The sequence below is a fragment of the Canis lupus genome, chromosome 17, assembly GCF_011100685.1.
Source record: "Canis lupus familiaris isolate Mischka breed German Shepherd chromosome 17, alternate assembly UU_Cfam_GSD_1.0, whole genome shotgun sequence".
NCBI classification, from domain to species: domain Eukaryota; kingdom Metazoa; phylum Chordata; class Mammalia; order Carnivora; family Canidae; genus Canis; species Canis lupus.
Genome location: NC_049238.1, coordinates 21,521,755 through 21,532,654, shown reverse-complemented (window position 1 = coordinate 21,532,654; position 10,900 = coordinate 21,521,755). Strand labels below are relative to the sequence as shown.

Genomic DNA, 10,900 nt, shown 5'->3' with positions numbered 1-10,900 from the left:
TCATGAGTGAGGCCATCCTATAATTTTTCTCTCTTGTTCTGTCTTTGTCAGGCTTTTGGTATGAGGGTTGTGCTAGACTCCTGAGTTGGGGAATGTTGTTTTGTCTTTTTCTGTAATGCCCTGAAAAAGTTTGCATCAGACTGGAACTACTTGATCCTTCAACATTTGCTATAATTTGTCGGCAAAGCCATACAGGCCTGGAGGTTTCTTTGAGTGAAGTTTTTTTTTTTTTTTTTTAAGATTTATTTATTTATTCATTCAGAGAGAGCAAGAGAGAGGCAGAGACACAGGCAGAGGGAGAAGCAGGCTCCACGCAGGGAGCCCGACGTGGGACTCGATCCCGGTCTCCAGGATCACATCCCGGGCTGCAGGCGGCGCCAAACCGCTGCGCCACCGGGGCTGCCCTTTGAGTGAAGATTTTTGACTAAAGATTTCATTTCCTTGCAGGTTACAATGCTATTGAGAATGTGTAAATTTTTTGAATCATCTTTGGTGTGTTATATTTTTTAGTGATTTTTCTTTTTTTTTAAGATTTGTTTATTTATAAAGACACACACAGAGAGAGAGAGAGAGGCAGAGAGACATAGGCAGAGGGAGAAGCAGGCTCCCTGCAAGAAGCCTGATGCAGAACTCCATCCCAGATCCCAGGATCAGGACCTGAGCACAAGGCAGAAGCTCAACCACTCACTGATCCACCCAGGCGTCCCTCTAGTAAGCTTTCTATTTAATCTACACTTTCAAATGTATTGACATAAAGTTATTCAAGCACAGTTCTGTCTCCTTGGTTTTATGATATTGGTTATTTGTGTCTTCTTGCTAAAGATATGTCAGTCTTAATTCTTTCAAAGGACCAATTTTCTGTATGTTTGCTTTCTACTTCAAGAATTTCTCTCTTTGTCTTTATTATTGCCTTACTTCTACTTTCGTTTTTGCCCCAGTTTTATTGGGACAGTTCTACTTCCTTTGGATTTATCTTGCTGTTTCGTTCCCCTAATTTCTTGAGATAAATGCCTAGATCATTCACTTTTAATCCCTTTTCCCTAACATATGCATTTGAGAGTATAAATTTTCTCCTAAGTACTACTTTAGCTTCATTCCACAAGTTATGATATGTAAAAATTTTATCATTCTCTTTCAACTGTTTTCTAATTTCCGTGATGATTTCTCCTTTAATCCATGGGTTATTTGGTAGTTCATTTTAAGTTTCTAAGCACAGGGGGATTTTCTAGTTATCTAACAAATTTGCACTGTGGTCAGAATGTAGACTTTAATTTCACTCCCTTGAAATATTCTAAGACTTTATTCCCACTTCATGGTCAGTTAAAAAAAATTATTTGCTTAAAAATACAATGTATTCGGCAGGTGTTAAAAATAGTCTCTTCAAGGACACCTCAGTCGGTTAAGCACTGGAATCTTGATTTCTGCTCAGGTCAAGATCTCAGGGTCCTGGGATGGAGGGCCACATCGTGCTCCACCTTCAGCAGGGAGTCTACTTGGGATTCTCTCTCTCTCTCTCTCTCTCTCTCCCTCTGCCCTCCCCTTGCACTCTCTCTCTCAAATAAACAAGTCTTTAAAAGAAGTCTCTCCAGAGTTTTCCTTTGGTGGTGGGGGTGGGGGGAGCGTCTCTATGACCATTTGGTCAATTCTGTTCATCTCAGTGTTTTCAAGTCTATATTATTCCTTAACTTTTGTCTGCTTTTTTCCCACTAGTTACTAAGACAAGTATGTAAAATCTTTCATAGTGATCGTGGGTGTATTTCTCCTTTGAACACGGAGGAGTTTTGCTTTATGTATTTTTAAGTGTTATTTAAAATCATTGTTTATTCCTGGTGAATTAAATCTTGTATCACTATGAAGACCCTCTTTAACAATACTTTTAGCCTTTACTTCTTTTGTCTGATACTAATATTGCTATAGCAATATTCTCTTGACTGATACTTGCATAGTGTATCTTTTCCCTTTCTTTTACTTACAACTTTTCTATATCTTTTTGTTTTAATGTTGGATAAACAAAATCTAAATATATGCAATGTGCAAGAGACACATCTAAAACAAACAGATTTTATTGGAGCACTGATAGAGTAGGCAGTTAGGTAGACAGAAGCTGGAGGCAAGGATGGTGATAAATGGTTACACATTAGAAGCCTGAAGGGGGCACAGCATCTTGAAGTTGTGGCTTCCAGGACCCCTTGGCTAATAGACCAAGAGCCACAGATGCAGGACAGGCCACTCTCCTCTCCCACCTCTGCTCCAGGGTAACCCCCAGACTCATTATAATGCATTCACGTTGTGTTTTAGCCCTACCCCCAATCCCAAGAGGGAAGGTTGCCCTGACGGTTCTGGGACAAACTTTGTAAAGTCAGAAACTAACCTCTCCCAACCTGTGGAAGGAGTCCCTCAAAGGATTGGAAGCCTCCATTAGAGACCACCCCATACACACACACACACATAAAAAGAAAAGACTCCTGTAACCTCGGGGCAGTTGCCACCGCTGAGCCGGCCCACTCTCCCACCTTGAGGGTTTACTTCCTTAACAAACTGCTTTGTGCTTCCTACTTTCTTCTGTCTTCGTTTTTTAATTTTTTTTAAGTTTTTATTTTTTTTAAATTTAAAAAAAATTTTTTTAAATTTAAATTCAAGTTAGTTACTATATAGTGTATTATTCATTTCAGGGTGGAGTTTAGTGATTCATCAGTTGCATACAACACCGAGCACTCATTACATCACGGGCCCATCACCCAGTTACCCACCTCCTTCCCAACTGTCTTTATTAGAGTATGGATCCTCGTGGAAATTGTTCATAGGAAACCCAACAACTGAGACCTCCATTCATACAACACAGACTCTCCCACCCTGAACATCATGTATTCCATTTGCAGTTCCATTACATGTTCCATTATATTTAATGTCATCACTAAAGCATGAGATTCAAAATTACCCTTTTACTTGGCACTTTCTGTTTCACCCTGTTTTATATTTCGTTTTTTTTTCTCATTTCTTGCCTTTTTGTTAGATAACTAGGTATTTTTAATGAATTACTCAATTTTTTCCCTTTATTCATTGGAAGATAAACTCTGGTCTTGTTCTTTTAGTGCAAGGATTGACAAATTATGGCCTGTGGGTCAAACCTAACCTGATGCCTGTTTTTTGGTAAATAACAATGTATTCCAGCACAGCCACACTCATTTTGCACATTGTCTATGTCTACTTTGATGCTATGACAGTAGGTAGGTAGAGCAAACACCAAAGGGGGTCTACAATGACTAAAATATTTGCTATCTAGCCCTTTACAGATAATTTGCAACCCCATTTTTAGTGGATATCCTTTGAAATGCAATGTATATATATATATTTTTTTAACATACCAAATTCTTAAAACCTTCTCTTTATGGATGATAAATCAAGTCCCTCAAAATCTTTTTTTTTTTTTTAAGATTTATTTATAATTCATGAGAGACCCAGAGAGAGAGGCAGAGACACAGAGGGAGAAGCAGGCTCCCAACAGGGAGCCTGATGCAGGACTCGATCCCAGAACCCAAGGATCATGACCTAGCCCAAGGCAGATGCTCAACCACTGAGTCACCCAGGTGTCCCCCTCAGAATATTTTAATTATATTTTCCCCTTCCCGCATAGACATTATTGTACTCAGGAATTTTTTTTTTTTTTTAGGAATTTTATTTTCTTAATAAACTCTGTTTTGGAATCATTTTAGATTCACAGAAAAGTTGCAAAGATAGCGGTGAGTCCATGTATGCCCTTCACTCAGCTTCACCTAACGTTGCTGTAGAACGTTGGTACATTTGTTAAATCTATGTGATAACATTGGTACATTTACTTTTAACTAAATGCCAAACTTCATTCAGATTTCACCAATTTTCCCACTTACATCCTTTTTTTTGTCTAGGATCCAATCGAGGGTCCATGTTGGATTTAGTTGTCATGCCTCCTTAATCTCCTCTGGTCTATGACAGTTTCTCAGTCTTTCCTTGTTTTCTCTGACCGTGACAGTTTTGAGGAGTACTGGCAGGTTCTTAAATTTAGGTTTCTGTTTTCTGTATGCTTAGACTGAGGTTCTGTGTTTTGGGGGGAAAAAAACCACAGAGGCGACATGCCCCTCTCATTACATCACATCAGGCAGTACATGAGATCAGCTGGGTGTTGCTAATCTTCATGACCTGGCTAAGGTTGTGCTGGCCAAGTTTCTCCTGCATGGAGCTCTCTTTTTTCTCTTTCTATTCTCAGTGCTTTGGCAGCAAGCCCCTAAGTGGAGCCTACATTGTGGCTGGAAGGAGTGAGAGGTGGAGTGGGGTATATCTACACAATGTTGTTGTTGTTTTTTTAAAGATTTTCTTTATTTATTCATGAGAAACAGAGAGAGAGAGAGACAGAGAGAGAGGGACAGAGACACAGAGGGAGAAGTAGGCTCCATGCTAAGAAGCCCCATGTGGGACTCGATCCTGGGTCTCCAGGACCACTCCCCGGAGCTGAAGGCGGCGCTAAACCGCTGAGCCACCTGGGCTGCCCTATCTACACAATGTTATTTGGAATTCTTGTATAGAGAAAATTTGTCTCCTCTTATTTGTTCAATTCTTTTGTTATAGCAGTACAAACTCATGCATACTTATTTTGTACTTTGTGTTTTAGTCCAATACAACATTATTTCTTTTGTTGCTCAAATTGTTCCAACTTTGGCCTTTGGGAGCTCTCTCGGGTTGGCTCCTTTTTCCTTTCAATATGACCCAATCCTTTTGTTTTTATGGATGCTTCTTTACTTTCTGGCCTTACAAGATGCTCCTGGCTCCCCTGCCTGTCTCTTTCTCCCATGACAGAGCAATGTAGTCACTAGTTTACAGGTAAGCCCCAATCTTCTCTCTTCCAGGAAAGAAATATTTTACACTGCCTAGATTCAGTGCCTGAGATTGACCCACCTGTCCAAATTATAGCTGAATTGGGATCAGATATTAGACATTTGCTGTGTTCCATCCCTGGAGCCACATTGGGGCCCCGTAATCACCGGCCTTACTGTCCCACGTGCCTGGCCCCAGCCTATCTACTATTCAAGACCAACTACGTTATGAAAAGAACAGTTATTTGGAGGAGAGATCGTGGGCTCCAGTTTTTAATATAGTAAGTTTGAAATATATGCAATATCCAAATATCTTCCACCCTTACCTCTTACTTGTCTTCAAGCAATTGAGTATAGCAGGAAATTGTTGACTTCGTCTTCCACAATCCAATCTTCTGGGACAATCCCAGTCTTCTGGGACAAATCCTTCCATCATTTCAGCAGAATTACTGCCTTGTGTTGTTGATAACAGATTACACCTTTCTTATCTCAGAAGTTTACTTTCTCCAAAATAATGGTAAATGTTGTCATCCTACCATTTGTCTCTGCATAATTCTAAAAAATCTTTGAATCTCTTTAGCTCTGCCTAGAGGTCAGATTCTATTGACAATGACCTGACTCTCTGATATTGGAACCACAACAGTGTCCGAACATTTCCAAGTTTTCTTTGGATGTTCCATCACCCTACCTCAACCTCCTTTCTTCCAAAATTTTCCTTGACTCTTGGCCTACCTTATAATATCCCCCCAAATAATTCTGGCAGCTCTCCGTACCTAGCTTGCTGTTCGAATCCACTTCAACTCTCTCTGTCTTGTGTTGGAATTGTTCCTATGTTCTCATGAATTCCTGGGGGTGGGCATCAGACCATAGCCATCTTATCTCCTCCATATGCCTGACTGTCTCCAGCACCTACTCCACCTAGTTCGTTACACCTGAACATCTTACACAACTGTCCAGCAGTTGAATCAACTTGATAGCATTGCACCATTCAAGTACATGGCAAAAAACCAAACCAAACCTAACCAAACCAAAACAACCTCTGGACTTCTACAGTCCTCCTGCATCCATCCTTGGGGAAATATGACCCTGAACCATATCCATTCCACATGTGGAAGTGGGGCTACTGCACATGCTGGCATCATTGACAGGATCAAGGGGGTACTTTTCCCTCTCCAGTACTAGAAAGCTGGGTATCTCTTCTGCCCTGTCCCAGCTGTGATGCCAAGAAGAGAGAGGAATTTACCCAAAGAAAACACAAGCAGGAGAGTTCAGGGTAAAAAGAAGCAGAGAGCTTTTGCAGGAAGAGTGAAGAAGACTTTCTTCACTCTACACATTTTGAGCCGTAGAGTTAGGAAGAGGTGTTTTGGAGGATGAAAAACAAAGGGATGACACTGAGAAGTCAGGGGAGTGGTGGCTGAGGAAAGTGGCACTGCTTAAGGATCTAAGGTCCAATGTAAATGTACAGCAGGAAAAGAGAGCTCAGATAGAGGCTGGAGGCACACAGACATTTAGAGAGCACTTACAGCTGCCTTTGAGAAGTGGGTTACTCGGGATCCCTGGGTGGCTCAGTGATTTAGCCGCTGCCTTCCGCCTACGACAAGATCCTGGAGTCCTGGGATCAAATCCCACATCAGACTCCCTGCATGGAGTCCGCTTCTGCCTCTCTCTCTGTGTCTCTAACTAATGAAGAAAATTAAAAAAAAAAAAAAAGTTGGCTACTCTATGCTTATAAAACTAAAATCTGTTTGGCTTCTTGGAGGCCACTCTAGTGCCTCAAGTTTCCAGAGAGCTTCAGAGGTTTTACATGTGTGTACTTCTCGGGCACAAGGGGGAGCCAACTCTCTATTCTCAGAATCGTATATCCTAGGCACCAAACAGCTGGCATGGGTCTGGGATGAGCAAGGTTTGCCTTTGATATATCAAAACAGGTGACAGCTGATGACTAAAATGGACAGAATGGGGCTTCCTTGCTTGCTTGCTTGCTTTTAGATTTTATTTTTTCTTGGAGAGAGAGAGCATGAGCAGGAGTGGGGAGAGAGAGGGGAGAGAGAGCATGAGCAGGAGGTGGGGAGAGCAGAGGAAGAGGGAGAAGCCGACTCCTCGCTGAGCAGGGAGCCTGACCCAGGGCTCGATCCAGGACCCCAGGATCATGACCTGAGCTGAAGGCAGACACTTAAAACTGACTCAGCCACCCAGGCACCCCCAGACAGGGGCTTCTGAGTGTTTTTCACATCTCACCACCAAAGGCTCTTCAGCACCCCAGAGTTCCTTATGTTCCCCTTACACACTTGGGCAGGATCTAACCTGTGGATGTAGTTTTCATTCTAGTGATAAGGAACCTGTCCTGTCTAATTGGGATTCTTTTTCTGGGTGTCCTATGTTGGGGACACAAGTTTTTCCCTCTTCCTCTGGAATTATCTATGTTCCCCGCTCTCCTTCTTTGTGTGATTCTGTGCAGGTGCGCACACACATGAACCTAGGTATTGGAGATGAGGATACAGAGAGGTTGGAATAAGGTCTGGATCAGTGGCCAGTGAAATGGGCTTGGTGGGGACAGAGGGAGGAGTAAAGAAACAAACCGGTTGTTGGGACCAACCATGCCACTCATCTTCTCCCACCTCTAATTTATTGATTCTGATCTACTGAGTGAGGAAGGTTAACTTTCCAAAACAAGGCATTTCACTTTATTTCTGAAGTCAGAACATGCCAGTAACAGTGGAGACCGCTAAGAACTTCCCCAAGATAGAGAGGCTCTTTCTCCCCATCCTGGGCTGCGGGTGGCACGGGGACTGGGCCTCTCCTCCCACCACACGTGCTGCTAGTCCAATGGGCCTCCGAGGGCTTCACCGCCCAGAAACACCAGTTCACACCAGTTCACAGCAGGGCAGGCTCTAGTGCTTCCAAGGGGTCCGTGCTGCGCTTGCGCCCTGGCCCGGTGAGGGCGCTCCTGACAGCCTCACAGACTGACGGAGCTGCAGCCAGGTGCGCGTGCGCCTCAAGGATGGAACACCGGAACAGGAGGCTCAGCAGGGCTATGGGGATCACCTGTGGGGAAGAGGTCGGGACACCTGAAGCCCGAGAGAGTGAGGCCATGGGGAAGGAACCCTGGAAGACCCAGAGTGTAGCGTGTGGGAGGGAGTCAGAAGCCACTAGGTTGGACGCTAGGATAGAAGAGAGTTACCAACACCAGAAATTGTAGTGAGGTGGGTTAAGAACAGAGAGAAGCCTTCACCCGGACCCGAAAACTCCTATTCATCTTTAAGACCCAGTTCGAAGGCCCCCTTCCCCCTTTCCTGACTCCCCTCCTAAGCAGAACTGAAGGCCCCATTTCTGCACCCCTCTGACGCCATTCGCACGTCTGTGCCTCCTGTCACAATCACGTCTCCCTCAGGAACAGGGAGCTTCTTGGCAGAATGTCACTGAGCCTTGTAAACCCAGTACCAAGCAGAATTTCTCCTACATACAAAGGACTCGCTAAATGTTTGCTGAATGACAAGCTGCCGGCAGGATACCTGTTCCTTCTCGTGTGCGGTCTGGATGTGGACGGAGATCGGAGAAGCCCGAATATCATCCGACAGTGGCTGGGGGAAGTGGATCACCTGGAGGAGGGTCTCGATGCACCGAGCCTTGGGCTGTCCAGAGAACCGCTGTGGAAGAAGTGGGAAGGTCAGTGCTGGGCTAGGAAGCCAGGGGGAGTGGAGAATGGAGTCGAGGAGGAGAAAGAAGTGGGAGATGGGACAGGTGCATGGGATCCTGAAGACTGGCCATGGAGGCTGTAGAGAATTGGTCCCTATAGGTGATCCCAAACTCACAGTCCCCAGGTGTGAAGAAAAAGGGTTAGTGGTGGGCTTTGATTGGCTAGGTTAAACTGAAGGACTTTTTAAAGATTTTATGTATTTATTCATGAGAGATACAGAGAGAAAAGCAGAGACATAGGCAGAGGGAGAAGCAGGCTCCGTGCAGGAAGCCTGATGTGGGACTCGATCCTGGGACCCTGGGATCACGCCCTGAGCCAAAGGCAGATGCTCAACCACTGAGCCACCCAAGCGTCCCAAACTGGAGGATTAAGAGCAAATTGGTCATACTTTCAGCCAAATCGCCAGCAGCCCCTCCTGGTTTCTTCCTTAACCCCATCCATCTTTTACACCTCTGCCAAGACTGCTCACCTGCCAAAGCTGATCCTGTTTTGTCACCACCCTTTCCCTCTGCTAGCTCAGCACTGCCCAACAGAAATATAATGTGAGCCACATATGTAATTTAAGATTTTCTAAGTGCTGCATTAAAAAAGAAACAGGTGAGGGCTGCCTAGGTGGCTCAGTTGGTTGGGCATCTGCATCCAGCTCATGTCCTGGGATCCAGTCCTGCATCAGGCTCACCACTCAGTGGGGAGTCTGCCTCTCCCTCTCCATCTGCCTCTGCCTCTTCTGCCAGCTCATGCTCTCTCTCTCTCTCTCTCTCTCAAATAAATAACAAAATCTTTAAAAAGAGAGAGAGAGAGAAAGAGGGGGAATTAAAAAGAAACAGAGGGCAGCCCTGGTGGCTTCTGTTTTGCTCTAGTACATTTGAACTGGACGTTCCTTGAAATTCTACTGGACTTCGGCAAGGATCATACAGTTAGACACTTCATTGTTCTTTTTTCAATGTAGGTTTTGTCTCTCCTCCACTAGATGAGCCACTCTGGAATGGCAAAGACTGGATCATACTCTGGATCTATCTCTGATTTCCCCTAAACATACGAACCCCAGGAACTAAAAAAGCATAAAGCACTTTTCTTTTCCTGGTTGGTTGGTTCTACTCATTTGAGAAGGTTGTTTTAGGGATGCGGCGGGTGTTCACTAAATGCTCATTGATTGACTGATTCCCTTTATGTAGAGTTCTGAGACTTAGCAAATAAAAATACAGCAAAATAGGAATTTCAAATGAATAATGAAAAATATAGCATTAGTATGCCTCAACTCTTGCACCGGACATACTTATACTTAAAAAAAAAAAAAAAATCCTTTCATGACCATCTGTTGTGCTCTCTGCTCAGCAGCCATTCCTCATCCTCCTAGTACCAGCACCTTGATCTTCCTCTGGGGAACTATGGCTCTGCCGTTCTGAGGCCATGCTGTTTGTCTGAGGCTCCCTTCCCACCCTATTCCTCCAGTGCCATCCCATGGCGAGAGCACATGAGCCAGGCCTGGGTAGAGAGCTGCTTTCCCCTGGAGAATAGTGACTGGCTCAGGAATGGCATGTGACCCAAGACAAGCCAGCAAGAGCCCTTCCTGCCAGGCATTCGTGGGAATCACAGGGACAGATAAACTCTCCTTCCACTTGGGTTGCTACCTTGGTGGGATGCTAGGCTGGCACTGCTGGCGGCCAGTTATGCCACCTACTGGAGAAAACCTGCCTGAGAATGAGAGGGACACAGAGGAAAGTAAAGGGCTGACATTCTGGAGCACATTGCTTTGAGTATCTGGATCCAGCTCCCCTGAGACTTCAGTTACATGGGCCGGTCATTTGCCTTGTTTAGCTTAAACCACTATGAATTAGACTTCTGTCACATACTTGTAACTGAAATAATCTTGTCTGATAGTTATAATCTCAGACATTTACCCATGCATGCACATACACTCCCTAGAGTGGAGGATGACTCTGATAGGAGGAAGTGGAGGTGCAGGAGAAAAGTCAGCCCTTAGCCCCACGTGTCCCCTTATCTCTGTGGCAGTCTAGGCATGAGACCAGGCCCAACACAGCCCCACACAGCCCCAGCCCATCATGGCCTACCTGCAGCATGGCCAGCGCCCGCCAGAAGAGCTTAGAGTTGCGGATGCGGAGGTCCAACATGTGGTTTTGGAGGATCTTCCCAAGAAGCACATGGGCCCCTGTGCTCACAGTATTCAGTATCCACTTGGTGCTTAGCTCATGCTGGAACTTCTAAATAGGGCACACATACGGAGGTAACGGAAATTAGAGGAGGATAGAGCAACAGGGTGAATAGGGCCCCATTGTCACGTGGGAATCCAGGGATCAAAAAAGAGAGACCCAAATACAGACGTAATTTGTTTCAG

At 44.6% G+C, this 10,900-nt stretch overlaps 1 protein-coding gene and 1 long non-coding RNA gene across 2 annotated transcripts in view; one reads left to right on the top strand and one right to left on the bottom strand.

Moving 5' to 3' along the window:
* Positions 1–651: 651 nt before the first annotated feature.
* The window catches only part of LOC119869739, a 10,693-nt gene continuing 444 nt past the window's right edge, over positions 652–10,900 (top strand). Inside the window, exons 1-2 of the long non-coding RNA XR_005372258.1 lie at positions 652–711; positions 8,316–8,513. This is a non-coding gene — a long non-coding RNA (uncharacterized LOC119869739). The remainder of the gene's footprint in view (positions 712–8,315; positions 8,514–10,900) is intronic.
* GCKR (glucokinase regulator) overlaps positions 7,505–10,900 on the bottom strand; it is a 25,754-nt gene continuing 22,358 nt past the window's right edge. The window contains 3 exon segments of the mRNA NM_001287066.1: positions 7,505–7,892; positions 8,360–8,494; positions 10,617–10,766. Of these exon segments, the coding sequence (NP_001273995.1) occupies positions 7,722–7,892; positions 8,360–8,494; positions 10,617–10,766 (456 nt within the window). The 3' untranslated portion in view covers positions 7,505–7,721.